General features: G+C 38.2%; 1 protein-coding gene across 12 annotated transcripts; it reads right to left on the bottom strand.

Moving 5' to 3' along the window:
• Positions 1-2,247: 2,247 nt before the first annotated feature.
• Positions 2,248-19,670, bottom strand: LOC113645415 (leucine-rich repeat flightless-interacting protein 2-like). Of its 12 annotated transcripts, XM_047804391.1 has the most exons (20): positions 18,973-19,670; positions 16,625-17,733; positions 15,930-16,071; positions 14,796-14,879; positions 14,508-14,678; positions 12,069-12,161; positions 11,760-11,930; positions 11,507-11,581; positions 11,143-11,235; positions 10,644-10,814; positions 10,361-10,453; positions 9,315-9,401; positions 9,035-9,205; positions 8,426-8,506; positions 8,159-8,329; positions 7,803-7,895; positions 5,590-5,760; positions 5,070-5,264; positions 4,896-4,983; positions 4,052-4,781 (listed from the first exon to the last, which is right to left on the bottom strand). In XM_047804391.1, the coding sequence occupies exons 3-19, from the start codon at positions 15,972-15,974 to the stop codon at positions 4,936-4,938; spliced, it is 2,013 nt and encodes a 670-aa protein (XP_047660347.1). In that variant the 5' UTR covers positions 15,975-16,071; positions 16,625-17,733; positions 18,973-19,670; the 3' UTR covers positions 4,052-4,781; positions 4,896-4,935. The 12 variants fall into 12 exon arrangements, with proteins under 12 accessions (XP_047660340.1, XP_047660341.1, XP_047660338.1 ...); XM_047804384.1 differs by lacking the exons at positions 4,052-4,781; positions 16,625-17,733; positions 18,973-19,670 and adding exons at positions 2,248-2,636; positions 15,583-15,692 and having other exon boundaries at positions 4,896-4,981; positions 5,061-5,264; positions 15,930-16,548; XM_047804385.1 differs by lacking the exons at positions 4,052-4,781; positions 16,625-17,733; positions 18,973-19,670 and adding exons at positions 2,249-2,618; positions 15,583-15,692 and having other exon boundaries at positions 4,896-4,981; positions 5,061-5,264; positions 15,930-16,548.
• Positions 19,671-20,560: the final 890 nt, after the last annotated feature.

Raw genomic sequence — 20,560 nt, forward strand, 5'->3', positions numbered from 1 at the left:
GGCTTCCTTTTTCTGTGTGTGAACTACAAATGGAATACTTTCCAAAATCTTATGCTCTTTTTGACATTGTGTCTAATATTATGTAGCCATTATGTAATTTTATATAGAGTTGACTGTTCCAGGATTTTAACCATGTTAATTTTGATCCCTGGCCTGTGTTACTCCTGATCCCATACCATTTCCCATGGTATAGCCCAACTGTCATTGTGGTGGTAAGAGTTTGGGAGTACCCTCCTAAATATTAATGTGTTTCCAATCAGTTATTTGACACATTATAAAAATGTATTTACTGTAAAAGTAACCTACAAACAGAGGCAAAGCGTCAGGCTAAACTGTCCCCTAGCATACCTTCCTTACACACACACACACACACACACACACACACACACACTTGTGAAGGTGACGAGCACAACACACGGTGAGGAAGACATTACCACCCAGGAAGAAACAGACTTTCTCCCCTCACACCACAACAGCAGGCTCAAACAAAAAGCTAGAGTTCAATTACAAACCTCAATAAAGTTTCATGTTCTTGTTGATCGCTTGTTTAAATGTTTACACGAAATACCATAAGACGGAGGTGGAGGTGATCAATCTGTGGCACTGCTGAGGTGGTATGGAAGGCCAGGTTTCTTGGCAGTGGCCTTCAGCTCATCTGCATTTCTCATTTTCCTCGTGACAGTCTGGTGAATTTGCTGGCCAGTCAAGCACACCAATACCATGGTCATTTAAGGAAGCATGAAGTGCTCTAAAATATCTTGGTAAACGGGTGCAGTGACTTTGGGTTTCAAAAACCCAACCAACACCAGCAGATGACATTGCACCCCAAATCATCACAGACTGTGGAAACGTAACACTGGACATCAAGCAACTTGGGCTATGAGCTTCTCCTCCCTCCATCTCATTGCTGCGCTCCTTCTACTGGCTTTCAGTAGCTGCTTACATCAGATTCAAAACTCTGATGCTTGCCTACAAAGCCAAAAATGGACCAGATCTATTTTTTTTTAGCTTTGTTACTCCTCGCATTGCACCACGGTCCCTCAGATCTACCAGCACTGCACAATTGGTTCCAACTTCTCTAATGGTAAGAGGTAGGTATACAGCAAGACTCTTTTCTGCTCTGGCACCGAGGTGGTGGAATGAACTTCTCTTTAGATGTCTGAACAGCTGAGTCATTGGCCAGATTTTAGAAGAAATAGATAGATTTTGGAACTTGAAATTTAGTTTTGATGGCTGATTGCATGGTGCATGTGCCCCTCCTGCAGTTAACATGATTATATTAGGATAGATAGATAGATAGATAGATAGATAGATAGATAGATAGATAGATAGATAGATAGATAGATAGATAGATAGATAGATAGATAGATAGATAGATGTGTAGCATATGTACAGCATGTAATATATATATATATATATATATATATATATATATATATATATATATATATATATATATATATATATATTATGTAAACATATATACAGTGAATAAATATAAAGGCTATAGATACACATAAAATGACATAGTGCAGATGTATGTAAAGCACTATATTTGTAGAGGATGAGGAGTATAAAAAATACAATATGTGATATGTACATTGTATGTAGAATTTTACAGAAGTTATATACAGTATTTTTACAGTGTTCTAACAGTGTAGTGTAGAGTTCAGTAGTGTGACAGTGAATGGAAAATAGCTGTCCTTGAACCTGCTGGCTCTGACTGCTATGCTTCATGAACATCTTCAATAAACTTTCCCCTAAACTTGGTCCAGCTTACTTTTCTTTTACGTATTAGAGGCATTCTAGTACATTGGCGAGCTACCCAATGACCTTGCAGCCAAATTCAATAAAAAATCTAACAGTATAATCCAGATCTTGTGACCTTCACAACTGAAATTCTTTTGATTTGTAAAGAGTAATCATTCCAAACCCCAATCTGTGTTCTGTAACATAACAGAGCTCTAGCACCAGTGGTTAGTCTCTACACAAGATACACAGGTAGATGGCAATGGTAAAGTTCTTTCATCATTGTAACCTGCCAGATTCCACACCACAGGGGTTGAATACTTAAAGTGCTCAGCATAAATGAGTACACCCTGACAGAGTTCTCAGAAAAACCTCCATCTTGCTTTAAAATTAAAACTTGCTATGGGATTCTATATAATAACATATTTGTGCAGATCTGTTTAATTTGTTTTAAATGAGATTTAATGAGTCAGTACCAAAGGCAAAATTGGAACTATTCTAACAAAATAATTTAAGATCATGATGTAAAAATTAGAACACCCCAATGATTGTGTTATTAAAAGCAAACAATTGATTTGTAATTAACAGGAATTCACCAGAAGATGCGTCTAATCCATCAACACGCAGGTGGAAACAGAATAATTGACAATTAAGAGTGGTATTTAAGAGACAAAATCAAATCCGATAAAATGCTGACAAAATGGCAGCACATGGAAAAGAAATATCATAAGACCTGAGAAAGAAAATAATTCCTTTGCACAAAAAAGGTCAGAGCTATAAGAAAATTAATAAAACATTACTTTTAAGCTTGAATATTGTCGCAAAATTGGGCATGCGGGAAACTCCCTGAGATGTCCAGGCCGTCCTCCCTGCAACACCAAAGCGTTCTGTGATGAGAAAAGTTAAATAAAATCTCTGTGTTGACAAGTTCTGCACAGTTGGCTAAATCATTTGAAAGTTAAACTGTTGTGAGTGTTTCCCATGACACCATACGATGTATACTGCAGATTAGTGGCATGCATGGCTGTCATCCACAATGGAAGCCACTGCTGAAGCCCATGCACAAAAAAAGCCTGTCTAGAATTTGTCAGGGCTTATGTTGTCAAAGATAAAGAATAGGGGACTCTATACTTTGGAGTGAAAAGACAAAGATTAATGTTTTGGCTCTGATGGGTGCCAAACTGTATGGTGTCACAAGAGTGAGGTGTACAGTGAAAAATGCATGGTATCAACAGTAAAGCATGGGGGTGGCAGTGTTCTTGTGTGGGGTTGCATGAGTGCTGCAGGTGTCAGGACATTGCATTTCATAGATGGCATCATGAATTTACAGACATACTGTGAAATACTGAAAGAGACGATAGTGCCCTATTTCACTGGGCACCCTTTCAACATGATAATGACACAAAATATACATCTAAGACCACTGGTTCATTTCTCAGGAGGAACAGGGTAAAAGTGATTCAGTGGCCAAACATGTCACCAGACCTCAAGCCAGTAGAACACTTGTGGGGCATTCTGAAAAGACAAGATGAACATCATAGTCCATCCAGCATCCATGATCTGGAAGTGTTCATACATCAAGAATGAAAAATGATAGAATGCTGTACAGTATGTCCTCAACTTGTTCATTCAATGTCTACAAGAATTCATTCTGTTCTTAAAATTCAAGGAGCCCATACTAAATATTAGATTTAGTTCAGTCTGTTGTAGAATGTAATCATTTTTACACCTCATTTCAATTAAATGTATTAGCTTTCTTATTTTAAAGATGTTAGGTGTGCACACCCTTATGTTAATAAAATTGAAATGTATAATAAAACTATTTTTGAAAAATACAGCAAATTGCTCTCATATTCTATGAGAATTTGATAAAAATCCTAATTTTCAAATTTGGTGTACTCATTTATGCTGAGCACTGTATGCATATATATATATATAGTAAATGAAAATAACATCACTTAATGATTGATTCTGAGTTCCAGTGTTCATAGTTGAAATGAACAAAATGAAATTTCAGTGCACCATTTTTAATTCAGTAATATGAGATAATTGCTCAGGGGTCTGAATACTTTTGCAAGGCACTGTATATTGTGATAAAATTCACTTACAAACCAGTTTTGTAAATAATTCTATACTAGACATTATCATCTATTGTAATAACATACCTGTACCCTGTTTAAATAACAAAATAGTTATTTTACTTCACTCTGAATGATCTATTTGATTAAAATTAATGCAATAAATTCAATAAATTTCATAAATTCACATACAAGTTGATTTAAACTGTACAAATCAAAACTGACACTTTTTTTGCAGGAATGTTTTTTTAATCCACTTCATCTCGAGGACCTCCATGTTAACAGTCGTTTTGTTTCACGCTACTAACCACCAGGGACAGTGAATTACACCTGGGTAATCTCTTGTGTGCACCACAAAGTCATATGACAACAGTGTCATAGTACTTACTGTAAACTACTTTAGCTGGTATGATGGAGAAGAACCAGACTCAAAAGGAAACCCATCCTTATTTGGCCAACAGCAGACAGTGTGATTATAAATTATTATAAACACTGGAGAGTCTGAATGACCATAAACAGTAAAGAGTGTGATTATGAATGATGTTCTTTCTACAATCATATACAGTCAATTTGGAATTGTGTAATAATTAAGATTGCTATGAAACTTGAGCCAATGGCTGTTTGAATGGTACCCTACTGGTGCTTAGAACTGAGCTCTCAGGGCCCCAACTGTAACCCAAGCTTCTATGATCTGTCCCATGGGTTGGGCCCTTAATGGCACTAATTCTCCGCTCTACTCACATCAGATAAACCTCTCAGGGCCCAGCAGTGAAGAGAAAGAGAACACTAATTTTGATTTGATTAGCAGGTTCCAGACCATCGTGACATAAGTGTTGGGTTCTAGTAAGAACCAGGACACTGTCATCATATGACTTTGCATACCAGGTGTTAAACACTGACCCTGGAGGTTTCTCCGGTGTTAATAAGATCACAGGATGGTCCTATGCAATAGTTCTGTTCAAAAAACAGATTTAATGTAGTAAGATGATCAGGAAGAAGCTTAAATTTTGACTCTTTTAAAACATGGTGTACTATAGCAGTCATGATACAGTGAGAAGACAAACTTACTTTAGTATCTCATCATAGATTAGAGTCCATTCATCTTGTTCTACATCTGCAGGGTATTAAGAACCTTTGAGCTCTCTATCTCTCTCCTGAAACACAGTCATATGCTGTTCATATCTGAGTCAAAATTAACGACACATTACTTCATAGACGTATTATTCCACCCACCTCTGTTATCTCTTCACAATTCCTGCGTGTCTCAGAAAGTTCTTCCTCCAGCTGCCGCACTAAACATCGTAGTGAGTTCACCTGGGACATCAGCTCAGACTTTTCGCCATCCAGCTGTGCACTGGACTCCATCGCCGGCTCGTGTTTCTCCTCAGCTTCAGGCAAAGATGCCTGGAATTTTAACACCCAAAGCATGTTAGCACACTGTCAGACACAAGAGTTCACATGAGTGGTGATGATTATATGATTACACTCGGTGGCACTTTGTTATGTTGTAGAGTTTCCTTCATTTGATTGTACTGTAACTTTAGGATGCTGTAAGCCTGCCGCTCTTGCTCGTACTTCTAAAACACACCCATATACATATACTGATTGCTATATTGTAATATTATAGTGATTTTTTTGCAATAAAAGTAGTAGTAAAACATTTATAAGAGGAAAAGCTTACAATTAGTGACTCATCACGCTCATCACGGGTCCTCAAACCATTTCTAACTAAACTGCTTAACACCAGTATTGTGTCACTTACCTGCTTTATGGCACCACACATCATGGCAGAATCAGAGAGCTTCTCCTCCAGCTGCTGCACTGTGCCTTCCAGTTTGTGCACCTGGTACATCAGGTCCGACTTCTCGTTCTCCAGCTGAACGTTGGACTCCATCGCCTGGTTGTATTTCTCCACAGCTTTCGCCAGAGAGACCTGGAAGTTCAACAAATTGAGTTTTTGGCTTTATTTTTTTCAACACACACAAATGGATTCAAATTAACACTCATCAAAACAGCCTGGAATGTTTTGTATGGTGGCCAAGTAGTGCAAAACAAAATAAATCTGGAAACAAAATAACAAACCAGAAACCATGACATTTCAGACAAACCGGAAAATGTAGGTATAGTTTGCGAATGGAAGTCTTACTACTGATTGTACGATACATCTGTCACTCAAGATATACAGGAAGTACAGCAGGCTGCAGTAGAAAGTCAAAATGTGTAAAAATGTATTGTCCTTAATGTGGATAATAATATGTCAAATTTCTGCAGTCCATGTGGAAAATATCTGATTTCTGAAGGAACGGTTAAACTAGCCGCACTTATATTGTACAAGCATCCGTGATCTCCTTCACCACAGCTAAAGAAATACAAAAATTGTATACAAGTAATAACTAACAAAAGGATTCACACAATATAAAGGCTAAACCAGGGGTCGGCAACCCGCTCCGGAGCCGCAAGTGGCTCTTTCATCCCTCTGCTGTGGCTCCCTGTAGATTTGGAAAATAAATATTTAATCTAACTTATTTTATTTTTTAGTTAATTAGTTTTTTAAAAATGTAATTCTAAATTCTACGATTATGATGCTCTAGTAACATTTAAATAAACCGTGTTTAATTTGTTTGTCGCTCAAAATATGCGTCTTAACTGCCATCTTGTGAAATCCGACACACAGAAGCATTTTTGGTTTGCTGCAGCGGCAAGTTAAAATTTTGATGTCATGCAGGGCTGTCAGGTGTCACGCATTTCGGTCTTTTATCACGCTTTCCCGCCACACATCGTATTTCTCATGCAGAAAAACTTTTTGACTATTTATCATATATTTAATAAGCTGCAACACCCAAAATGTATCATTTCTATATTTTCTGTAAAGGTAAAAAAAAAACTATGCAAAAAAATGCAGTGTTATCTTCATTATAGATGTCAAAATTTCTGTGGGAAACGAGTCCAAATGGCTCTTTGAGTGTTTAAGGTTGCTGACCCCTGGGCTAAACTATTTTATAACACCTCTCATTTTAATAATGGGGAAAATAAAGAATAAAAAGATAAATTCATGTTACTGTAGAATAACAATATTTCTCTTCAAAGTCACCATATCTGGCAATAAAGTTGTGCCAGGAGAAAATATTAAATCTATTATAAAATGGATATTTCAAAATGTTGATCAAACCATCTCAGATCATTTCATAGTCACCTACTCAATGCTCACGGTAAAGATCATTCAATTTTACTGTGGAATTATATTGTTAAATATGCTCACAATAAAAACTGATTAATGTTACTCCAGTAAAATGTCTCCCAAACGAAATGGCTTTAGTGTATCCACATGCCACAGATAGTTTGGTCCCATGGAGTTATAATGTTGAACAAATCTTCAACGTGTCTCTGCGCTGTTCCTTATGGATTAAGTTCTTGCAGCAAAACAGCATAATGTCATCAGGTTTAACACCCAACTTGTGTTTCTACTGAAGTTCTAACCACATTGTCTGGTAACCGAACAACTCTCCTGGTCCGAGCAGCTCTGCTCTTATAGCATTCCTTACATCATTTAATCTGGGACAGTCTCTGAAACATACCTGTATTCTTCAGGTGTGTTTTTAAAGATCACAAACTAATCTTTATGCCATGAGATGATATCAGCATATTAAGAATCACGGCATATGAATGTTCTTCCTTTTCTTGCTTGACAATGGGATTGTTATTTTCTTAGATTTAATGTGAACACAGAACTCCACACATGCACTTGAAATAAAGTTATACACAATTTCCTACTGCCTGTATAGTTTAAGTGACAGATGTATTGTCCAATCAGCAGTAATTCTTCCATTCGCAAAGTATTCCTACCTTTTCTGGTTTGTCTGAAATTATGTTGTTTTCTCAATTGTCATTTTGTTTTTCACTTTTTGACCACCTTGTAGTCCGCCACTTGTGGACTAAAGACACAAACACACACTTCTATAACGTGTGAAATAATACCGTATGAGATTTCTCTTGGTCAGATAGAGTTTGCTTCATCTGATCACACTGAGACTGCATGATGCTGTAAGCCTCCCGCTCTTGCTCACACTCCTAAAACACAACATTGACCACTTAATGTTTATATCGACAATAAACCTCATATGCTGTGATCTATTTAAGTCTGATTTTTTTTTTAAATGATCACACTAAAATTTTATCATTAAGCAGGGGTGCCAATAAATATGGGTTTCCTGTTGTTGTTTTTTTTTTTGCATTTTTGTTACAACAATGTGTGAGATCTCCATTTCCTAATGTTACTTCTAATAAAAAGGAACGCAATGCAAGCATTTTAACACAAGGATGTTCTAACTTACTCTCAGTGCCGCATTACACGTTCTCTTGGTCTCAGAGAGCTCTTTCTTTAAGTTATGCACCAAGTCTTGCAGTCTGACCACAGTGAAATGCAGGGTACTGTTCTCATTCTCCAGCTTAGTATTGGTCTTCATCACCTCACTGTACTTCGTCTCAGCTTCACACAGAGAGACCTGGAAGTTTAACAAAGTTATTTACTACTACACACATTCAGACACACACACACACTTCACAATAACAGCTGTGGTTGTGAGAGAAGAAAAACAAACCCTAATTGAATCTTTTTCCTGCTCTAAAGTCTCCTCCTTGGATTTGGTCATAGTTTGAATGCTCTTTGCAATGGAACACTCCTAAAACACATCCAGTGAGCAAAAGATGTTCAAATCTTTACTACTTAAAGACACACAGTTTGTGTGAACAGTTTGTTCACACAGTGTCAAACAGGAAACAGAGTATCATGAATTTGTCTTTTGTACAAGTATGTAGTTTACTCTGGAAGTATTAAAGAGGTAATAGATCAGATTTACATCTTTTCCATTTCCTGATCTTTACATCTAGATGGGTTACAAAAAAATGATGGCAGACCAGACAATTTGGAGGTGAGCAAAAGTATAGGAACAGACTGTCTTTAGGTGATTAAAGTAAATGACACTTTATATTTGCATGAATGTTGCTTAAATTAAAGCAGCATCAGGAAATGAAAGCTGAAGTGAATAATTCTGTCTGATCTATTGTCAGATTTACCTTAAGCCTTCAAAACAAAGATCTGGTCTTGCTGTTACAATACTTTTGTTAGAGAGAGTACACAACCTGCATTGTAACATTATGTAACAGGAACATAACAAGCCCTCGGGTTATTTCTAAAGGAACTGATTTACCAACAAGGCCTCAGCACACTGCCTGCGTTTTTCAGCCAGCAGTTCACCCAAACCCTCCACTTTGCCTTTCAGATTCTCCACCTGGGACATCAGATCTAACTTCTCTTTCACCAAATGAGCATTGGTCTCCTTTTCCTGCTCGTATCTCTTCTCAGCTTCAGCCATTTGTTTCTATACACACAGATTTAGACATGAGAAATCTCATCGGTAAGTAAACAAGAACACACACACACACACACTTTACAATATCAGGCTTGGTAACATGAGAAGAAAAACCTACCTTTAGTAACTTCTCATTATGTGTTAAAGTCATCTGATCATACTGTGACATCTGGATATTGTGAGCTCCGAGCTCTTGCTCATTCTCCTAAAACATAGTCATGAAGCAGAATGTCAGCTAATTAACAAGTTCATCAGGATATAGAGGTAAAAAAAAAACTTGCTTAAGGGGAATGATTTCCAGTGTGCAAGAAAAACACAAGAGTCATCTGGACTGTAGTAACATATAGTAACTTATCAAGCAGCAGGAACATGAGTCTTCACACACACATACTGTTCACACACACATACTGTTCACACACACATACTGTACACACACACATACTGTACACACACACATACTGTACACACACATACTGTACACACACATACTGTACACACACACGGTCACATATGTTTTAAAGCGTAAATATTTGTTCCTAAATATCAATGTTTAAAATGCCCAGAGTTACAGTATTTACAGTACAGACCAAAAGTTTGGACACACCTTCTCATTCAAAGAGTTTTCTTTATTTTCATGACTATGAAAATTGTAGATTCACACTGAAGGCATCAAAACTATGAATTAACACATGTGGAATTATATACATAACAAAAAAGTGTGGAAAAAAAATGACCCCAAACACACCTCCAGGCTGTGTAAGGGCTATTTGACCATGAAGGAGAGTGATGGGGTGCTGCGCCAGATGACCTGACCTCCACAGTCACCAGACCTGAACCCAATCGAGACGGTTTGGGGTGAGCTGGACCGCAGAGTGAAGGCAAAAGGGCCAACAAGTGCTAAGCATCTCTGGGAACTCCTTCAAGACTGTTGGAAGACCATTTCAGGTGACTACATCTTGAAGCCCATCAAGAGAATGCCAAGAGTGTGCAAAGCAGTAATCAAAGCAAAAGGTGACTACTTTGAAGAACCTAGAACATGACATATTTTCAGTTGTTTCACACTTTTTTGTTATGAACTAAATGTTCTCTTTGAATGAGAAGGTGTGTCCAAACTTTTGATCTGTACTGTACATCTCTGACCCACAACTGACACACGTGACTTACCTTTAGTAACTGACTGCACTCACTTAAAGCTTTCCTAAAGTCTGCACAACGTAACTTCTGTTTAATGTGAGCCTCTCGCTCTTGCTCACACTCCTAAAACACACATTACATGATTCTTATCTACAATGGGTCACTTTCAGCAAACTAGACCGGAAACCAGAAATCATTGTAGACATTTTGTTTAACTACATGATGTAACTGATGGTGCAACTTATCATGCAGCATGAATGTCAAGTGTCCTCATAATATTTCTAAAGCTAAATACAAGGATGTTCTCTCTTACCCTCCTTATGTCATCACACTTCCTGCAGGTCTCAGCGAGCTTCTTCTCCATCACCTCCACTGTACCTTGCAGCGTGGTCACCAGGGACATCAGGTCAGAGTTTTTCTTCTCCAGCTCAGCATTGGTCATCACTGTCTTCTCATATTTGCTTTCAGCTTCATCCAGAGAGGCCTGGAAGATTTTTATTGTTTAATACTTAAACCCAAATCTCTCATGGTTCCATGCTTTACTATATTAGAAGTCATTTGAATTGTAACATGATTAACAGTTTGAGTGACAGCTTTATGAGGAGTCATAGCTGATTGCATACAGAACTAGGCCTGTGTTTAATTCTGACTCTCTCACATCTCTCTACCATTAGGTCTGGAAAGTCTTGTGTTTTGGATTTGAGCTTCAGGTATTTATGTAAAAGATTAGTATTTATGGTTTACCTCAAATGAACTCTTCTGAGTCACATTTATTTTTCCATGTAAAGGTCACAAAAGCAGTCAGATCTTACCTGCATTAACTCCTCATTCTGCTTTAACAACTTCTTTAACACCTCATTTTGTGACATGAGCATACGGTGAACCTCTGGCACTCTCTCACAGTCCTAAAACACAGTCATAGTGCAGAAGACGTTTACACTTTAGTGCTAAACGACCACTTCACCCGAAAAGAAGTAACTTCAGAGTAACTACTAAGAATATAAAAAAACACATGGATTTAAGCCTTAAACAAAATATCCAGTGTTTAAATGAGCTCTATCAACAAACCAATACCTGAGACTCTATCTTTAACATAGCCCAGGTATAGAGTTAGAAAATGGAGGACTTTGCTCATTAAGTAGAATTCAGGCTGGTTTCATAATACACACATCTTACCTTCAGTAAAATGTCCTTCATCTCACTGCACTCGGACTGCAGGATCCTCAGCTGCTGTTTTGCTCCATCACATTCCTAAAACACGGACATGGACAAAAAGAACAGATAAATGTTCACATCTACAATGTGTTAACTCTATTCATAATAAACACTAGCATCTTAAACTAAACGTTTGTTTATTTTATTAAACTACATATAACCTGTGGAGTAACTCATCATGACCTTATGATCTATTATTTCTAAAGGAACTTACTCTTGTTAACTCTTTACATGTTATCTGGGACACAGCGAGCTCTCTGTCCAACTCCTGCACCGAGTCTTGTAGAGTTTCCACATCAGACCTCAGGTTGGAGTTCTCGTCTTCCATTTGGCTTATGTTCGCCATCGCTTCCTCATATTTCTCCTTAACTGCAGTTAGAGACTCCTGGAAATGTAACAACTGATGCTGTTTGGCTTTGTTTACTGTTACACACACATTCAGACATTTTCGAGGTGTTGACTCATCAGTCAGAACTGCCTGAAAAGGTTTGTGGACAAAAACACATGAGGGGGAAAAACATACCCTTAGTGTCACGAGCTTCTCCTTACGCTTTGCCTTCTTCTCGTCAAGTTTGTTCTGCACATATTTACAGATTTTCTGCTCTACTTCATATTTCTGAAACACAGCCATGGTGAAAAAGTTCACATGTTCACAGACAACAGGCCACTTCCTGTATAACAATAATTAAAAACCCCAATCTTGAACCCCAAACTTCTGATCAACAACCCAGAGCTTTAACTGCTTTAATTTCACTCAGTTAAATAAAGCCTGTGAAGAAACTCACTATGTAACATGAAAGTCAAGCTTCATCACATTATTACTAGGGCTGGTAAGTGATTAAAAATTTTTAATCACATTTAATTGCACATAAATATTAGTTGAGAATTTCCCCCAAAATGTCATTTAAAATGATTGTGTTTGAGAAAGATTGAACCAATATAACAAAAAGCAGTTTTTTTTCATTGAACACAAGCCTATCACTTAGGCTACAATGGCTGTAACATTTTTTTTATTATTGAACACAAGCCTATCACTTAGGCTACAAACAGTAATTCAACAAGAAACCCTAATTTCTTATTTCTCCTTCAACCAGTTGCTAAGACAAACTAATTTGTTTACATTTTCTGAGTTTAAAGATGCCCTCTTCTTTTGCACGATGCTGCCCGCCAGTGAGAAAAGTCTTTCGCATGGTACAGTGGTTGCAGGCATGGCCAAATACTTGTGAGCTGAGGAAGACAGTTTAATATGGGCCTCTGCATTAACTGACCACCACTCTAAAGGACACTCATCCATCTCAATAGTGGGTTGAGCTCTGTAGTTTTGTAGCACATTGTTAACATGATTTTCTTCCTCTGATTCTGAGTCTGACTCTGAACCCAGTAGAAGGATTCTCCTTTTCTTAGCTGGCTCATTTTCTTCACTGGGTTGTGGAGTATGTGTGCTGGGTTCTGCCTTCTGTAGTATTTTCTCAAGGCTGGACCACACCTGCTGTATATCTCCTCTTGCTAGGCCTTTCAAGTCCTTAAAACGTGGGTCAAGAGCTGATGAAAGTTTCAGCCATTCATTGTTCATGACAGCTTGGCGTTCAGCAAGGTCTTTCTTGAAGGCAGTCTTGAACCTCGCCACATATGCTGGATCTTCATCATAGACCCTCATTACATGGTTAAGGTGGCAGAATGCAGGCAGCACCACAGAGCATGAAACATAAGTTTCACCCCCAAGGAGTTCAGTCACATACCTGAGGTGGAAGATAACAAGGTCAAATACATTTCAGTACATTTAGTTTAGGCTAAGATAAGCATATTTAACATGAATATAAAAGGTGATTTTAAAATCCTTAACATTTACAAAAGTTCATTTTATGGATTTTTCTTGTAACAAGCATGTTTACCTTGCTTAGTAAGAGCTCTAGGACATTTTAGCTGTGTAACAAATATAGCTGGAACCACAAATGGGATGGATGTGTGGCAGACTTACTTGCATGGTTCAATGAGCATCTGCAGCTTGTGCAGTTTGTCCCACTCAGCAGCAGTCAGCATAACTAACTTGTGTTTCTGTTGGGCTAAAGTAGCCTTAACAGCCTCTTTATTCCGTAAGAGACGTGTGATCATATCAAGTGATGAGTTCCACCTGCATGCATCAGAATAATGACGTGTCTCTGTTTCAAGTACCGTTAATGCGAAGGACTGAAGTGTCCAGTTACGATCGATGAAGTGCGTAGTAACACATAGATAGTTGTGATTACTGATTGAAGTCCAGTGGTCTCCGGTCAGAGCAAAATATTGTGCTTGATTCAATTTTTCCTGTTTTGATAGTTTTTCGGTGTCATACAAGATAATTTATTCTCGAAAGTAGTGTATGTCTCGCCGGTAGTGTGTAGCTTGTAACGGAAGAGGCAATTCAAAAGGCATCCATTAACCCCTTGTCTTCCACAATATTAACAGGCCTAAAGTCCATTGCGATCCATTTAGATATTGCATTTGTTAGTGTTTCTGAGGACGACTTACTTAATTTGCGGCGATTTTCAGTCAGCGTGGTTTGGCGGAGCTTGCCTGCAGCATCCTGGGTTGTGCTAACTGCAGAGCTCGCAACATGATTTGAGTTCAGGTAGTATTTCATGCTAGAACTACTTCGATGGTATGCAAAATTCGTTATTGCAGAGAACGCAAAGGACTTTTGTTTTATCAGTGGCTCCATTGGAAAGAGTTTTGAATTTAAATTTGCCCTTCAGAAAGCCAGGCAGATCTGTGTCATTTGGCATCATGCTTGACTAACTTGCCACTACAGCTTATTGCAAGATATGTACTCGTTGGTACAGGTGTGGGGAGGGGCAGGGCGCGTTAAATGTGTTAAATATATTGACGCATTATTTTTTTCTCATAATTAATTAATCTAATTAACGCGTTAAATTACCAGCCCTAATTATTACTAAAGGAAGTGTTTAGGGATTTTCTCACTCACCCTCTTTGCCTCAATACACTCTGTGCGTGTCTCACACAGAAGGTGGCCCAGCTGCTGCATTGAGCCTTGCAGTGTGTCCACCCTGGACATCAGCTTGGACTTCTCCTTCTCCAGCTGGGCATTCGTCTTCATCACCTGCTTGTATTTCCTCTCAGCTTCAGGCAGAGAGACCTGGAAATTCAATAACAGAAGCATGTTATTTACATCTACACATTCAGACACTCCAGAGTACAACATGTTGCTCATCAGAACAGTTTCAAAAACCTTTTAGAGGAAAACAGTTAATACCATTAGTAGCCCATCCCGCTGTTTTAATGTCTCTTCATACTGGGACTGCAGGATTCTGTAAGCCTCCTCTGCTCGCTCACTATCCTACAACACACAGGGGTTTAACAATACAGTCAGATTCCAAGTTGTGCTTCTCATATTTATATTTTCCTCACAGACACAACACATGCTCATCATATTTCTAGCTATTGAATATGAGCTTATTTTCTCAATAGCTGTACGGTGAGCTTATTCTAACACACTGTGTTGTTTCTCTCACACTCTCTGTGTGCCTCATAGAGTAGTTCCTCCAGCTTCCTCACTCGCTCCTCTAGCTTGGACCTCTCTCTGTCCACCTCAAAGATAAAAACGTGTCCAGAGATTATCTAAATACCACCTGACAGAATAACTGTAAAGGTTTCTTGATGCTGATAAACATCCTGACTCGTCTCATTCTGGACGTTAATGACTGTAGTCTTCAGTCTAGTCCTGGAAAAATAAACTCTTAGAAGTGTCAAAACCTTCAGTTCTAATTGTCTAAAGTTATGAAAAGATGTAAGAACAAACATACGTACTTCACCTAATCCCAGGTAACACATGAGCTAATGCAGCTAATCAGCTAACAACTTCCCTGAGGGCGACTTAATAACTAGCTAACTAACAAAAACATTGTATTGGTTTTATTTTTTAAATATATATAGAGATGAGTAATGTTTTCTAAGACAAACAGTGATGAAAGTGTCCATAAGGCCCTGAGAGTGATGAGGTATAGAAGTAGAGATTAGCGTGATGGTGGATTGGTGAGTACCTCAGGGACAGTGCTATTAGTCTGAGCGTCTCTGACTCCATTCACATCAAACATCAAGTCTGACTCCACCAAAGAACAATTTGTATCTGTACTCAGTGTCTCTACTGGGTCTAAATACAAACAGACAAAACACCTCCTCACTTCAGCCTGCAGTCAGCACAGTCTCCATTACATACACATATTACTTCTAATACAGAGAGAGAGAGAGAGAGAGAGAGAGAGAGAGAGAGAGAGAGAGAGAGAGAGAGAGAGAGAGAAAGAGAAAGAGAAGACACACAGAGAGACAGACAGACAGAGAGAGAAAGAGAGACAGACACAGACACAGACACAGAGAGGGGGGGGGGTACCTCCGGTATCAGGTGAGTCTGCGCGCTCCGCCTTTCTCTCTCCATCGCCGTCTAAATTAATATAATAATAAACTCCTGCGGCCGTGACTGCAGCTGCAGCTCCAGCCGCAAACAGCAGAGGGCGCAGTACAAGATCTGCAGTCTGAGAGCGAATGAAAGTCATTAAATGTCTCATTGTATCGTTAGAAAGTTTAAATAAACACTAGAACGTCTTTACGTCATCACTTAATTACAGCGGTTTGTTCTGTTACGTCACAAGCACAGAACTCTAGAAGCTTCATTCAGCAGACTGTAGAGCTACAAAGAGCTGAAATATCCAGCAGACATTTATGTTCCTCTCCTACTGACCACTGCTTCTAATATAACTACACTAACACATTAATATGAATCTAAACATATCACTTCTAGTGTCATCATATATAAAACCTTCAGTGCTGTAATATACTGTAGAACTGACTTCTTTCCTCATATATGCATTAATTACCACTAAAAAACAATATTTCAGTCTGGTCCAGATAACAATAAACCTGAAAGCAAACACTGAATTCATGTAAAATGATTCATAATAATGAATCAAAAATAGTGGTGCAATTAACTGCAATTTTATTTCCCTAACAAAACTGTCTTGTTTGTCTTGTCCTGCACTGTTTGCACCAGGTTGCACAGTTGCACTTTATGTGGCTAAGACTACTTACATGTCCTTAGCCCTTTTATGTAGCACCCTGATCCTGGAGAAACGTCTCTTCACTGTGTACTGCAACAGCTATATATGGTTGAAATGACAATAAAAGCTTCTTGACTTGAAAAGAAAACAGATTCTAATAAAACTTTAAATAACTGATTACAGAGAGGTCAAATAATGTTCTCTAAATTTATGTGGGGAAAAAACCCTAAGACAAACGCTAACAATGTTTTTCACTAATAAAATAACAATACACATGGGGTATTTAAATGACTTATCTAGAATATATTTCAGTGTTTAACAATCAGACACTGTGTAAAACACTATACTGTTAAAATGGTTAAGGAGAACACACTAGCTGGGGATAATCACAGATTTATGAGATCTCTCTGGGAAGCAGTGAAAAGACATGTTAAGGCCATATGGATATTAAAATATATACTAACACTTCCAGTCCAAAGGTTTTACACTAACAGACAAATATCTCAATCACTCATCACACTTCATAATAACAAGCTCAGACTAATCTACATGCATATTAACTGATTCATAAACACTTTACTTTTTTTTAATTTACAAGAAGAACCATTTATTCACAAATAGTTCTTCAGAGCGGCTCAGAAAGAAGTGAAAAACTAAAAATGACATTTCACCTAATCTGTTAAGACTTCTGTCATGATTTCACCATTGAAACACATGCAGAAAGCAACAAATTGTGCTGCTGAGCTGAGGAGCATGTGGTCTGTTCTTTTTTAGATTTTCTTTTTTATTGTTTTCTATCCATACAGATCTGATAATAATTGATGACAAACATTATGCTGTCTTTTATACAGATTTCTAATTATAGAATGGATTAATAAGTAAAAATCAGGACAAAAGCTCAATGAATCTGTACCAGAAGAGACAGATAAAGAGGAGTCCGTCTCTAATCTGGCAGAAATCAGATGGATCCTTGGTGCATGGGGGGGGGGGGGACACTAGTGCAGGAGGATCAGTCTCTGAATAAATAGCTCCTTTGTCTGATCTGCTGGTCTCGGCATCAGACAGTGACGCTCTTTAATCTTTATCAAACTTTCAGTCAGGAGTTTTTCCAGCTTCTGGACGTCTCACATTGTGGTAGAGCTGAGGGAAGATCAGACATACGAGAATTCATTTAAAACACAAATCAGTCTCAATAATCTAACCAGCGTTCAGGATTCTGGTGTGATCACTGATTAACACAACAGTCAGTGACTGTGACCCTTTAATATCTGTGATATCTCCTCAGATAAGGTCACACTATCATCACTCAATTATTTATTCATTATTTAATTAAGCTAGATGGACTAAATTCAGACTAAATAAAATCTTGGCACTCAGTGATATAAAAATGTTGTTTAATACTGACATAATAAAGAATGTGCAAACACCAAATCTACACCAATCACCTCACAACATGCACAGGTTTGACATCACACCAACACAAGATGTGTAAGATCTCTCACGGACTTGTATTTGAAAATCAAAAATGTAACAGCTCAGCCAAAGAGTGCCTTTGAGCATTTCCATTTGCTCTTGATCATGTGTCATTTCAGCAAGTTCTTAAAGTTTTATTTATTGTTGACACTGTTGTCTAATCTCTGCCTTTTCCAAAAGTCCCACAAGTGCTGCAGGATTGAAATGAAGTTTTAAAATCAATCCCAAAATGCTTGACATCCTCTATAAAATGTTTGTGACATAATGGATTGATATTAAATCACCAGAAGGTCCTTTTTGGTTTTACAGAGCTTAAGGTTCTCCCACACTGTACCATACCATGATCTGATATGCCTACTAGAGTAACCATGCAGTACTGAAGAGTGTTGATTATTTAAACTATAAAATCTGTCCAGCCTTGCCAAAGAAAGTATATTATAGCAATAAACCCAAATATTCTACTTCTTGTGGAAATCCTTCCCTACATTCACAAGCTCATCTGACTCAGTGAGATGAATTAGATCTAGCGTGTGGCCATGTGGGGCAATTAAAATCTCTCAAGTTTCAAACATCACAAAGTATAAAAAACATTGTCAATCACAGTGGTGGGGTCATAAACACACAAAAAAAAGTGTGATTCTCAAACTTATTTTTCACCAATATACCTTTTAAATCTGCTCCACTTAAAAAGAAAGAAGAAAAATTGTAGAAAATAAGATTACAGCTGTGTCACTAAGAGGTGTTCTGGCTTAGGATGGACAGTCCATTAAATTCTCTTGTCCAGTCCACAACATTAGACACGTCACTGTGGTTCTCTTGTGGAAATAGAATGTCAGCTCTGTTTTGTTCATACAATTTAACAGTTACTCTGAAACCCACCAACCCTGTCAGCTACCTGAAACTCACCTTTAGATGCATGTTCTTCCTCATCTACTGTTCTCTCCTTCAGTTGATGGTCCACTTAATCCTGTGTTCCCCAGGTGCCTCCTGACTGAACTCATGTGCTGCAGTGATCTGTGTTTCTCCTCAGTATGGTCTCAGTATGGTCCTTGTGTCTTCGTTAAATCTAAATCTTCTCTGTTATCTTTCACCATCATGTAAACGACTGAAATACACCTTTTCATTCGACAACCTGACCTTCTGTTTTAGGGGTATGCAGAGGAAGCACAGGAGTAAAAACACCACCAATCTCCACCCCACTCTCTACTAAACTGTTCGCTAAACCGACAGTTCTGACGAAGATAATGTTCTTGTTCATTCGGTCTGCAGCCAGGATGTTGTTACAGCCCACTAGCTTCCCTACAGCTAAACAACACTCCTCTACACTGACACTCGAGTCTATTCTAACAGCATGGCGTGGTGTGAGAAACGCCAGGCTTTCAGGACCTGGGCCAGCCATATGCTCTCAGTGCAAAACTGGAAACACACGTCCTGCTGTTTAACCCTGAGCTAATGCTCACAAAACAACACTCACACTAAACTTATCACCGGGAGAACAAAGACGACTATACGCTCAACGTGCCGCCCCCTCGTTCACGCATGCGCAGAGAGAGGGGACAGAGAGAGAGAGAGAGAGAGAGAGAGAGAGAGAGAGAGAGAGAGAGAGAACAGCTGAGTGTACGTATTTCAAATGGAAGCCCGAAAAACCCAAGAAGTAAGTCCTTAAACCAGCCCCTCTATCAGCCGTCTTAATGAGAGAATACACTAGTATTAGAATAAACCCAATCACACACGTTAGTAAAAATACAGAAAATCATTTAAAGCTCTGACCACAGTTCACTGGACAGCTGCACACAAGTAACAAACATTTCACATATTTTATTTCAAACTTAAACTGTTGTAAGTTATTTATCTTCTTTTATGTTTTAAGTATGTAAATAATTGTCCTGTATATACTAACTATATACCCCCATTCCGGGGGCCTACTACCGGGAACTCACTTATATTAAGTTCCAACAAAAAAAAAATCACATTAATCAGCACAGCAGGTGCCATTAACAACAACAAAAAAAACTGAACTAGTCATGTACTAACTACCAACTTGTCACTGGATGCACCTCTGCCAACAACCACAATGGCTGAATTTACAGCCTAAATAAACAACCAACATACCAAATTAAAATAAACAAAGTAACACAGATGTCATACAAATGAAATGACCAAAAACATTATGGGGAAAAGGGATCAAAGTCATTTGAACCATGAAAAAAAAGGAGTTTGAAAAAAGAAAAAAAAAATTGAAAGACACAAGATGGTGAAAGCTTGGTCGGTAAACATTGTAATGTGCCGTTCCTGGCTTAACATTCACATTTTACCTTCAGCTGTTCGAATTGGAGGATTATAAGGAGCCAAGCCTTAGGATTGGACAGTCCAGTTCCACAAATTGTGAAAACTAGAAAAAAAGGATATAAAAAGATCAGTGCTGCGCTGTGTTCATCCGCGAATACGATAAAATGCCATGTCAATGGTCTGGCCTGGCTGGACAACCCCACAA

The sequence above is a fragment of the Tachysurus fulvidraco genome, chromosome 19 (genome assembly GCF_022655615.1).
Source record: "Tachysurus fulvidraco isolate hzauxx_2018 chromosome 19, HZAU_PFXX_2.0, whole genome shotgun sequence".
Lineage (NCBI taxonomy): Eukaryota > Metazoa > Chordata > Actinopteri > Siluriformes > Bagridae > Tachysurus > Tachysurus fulvidraco.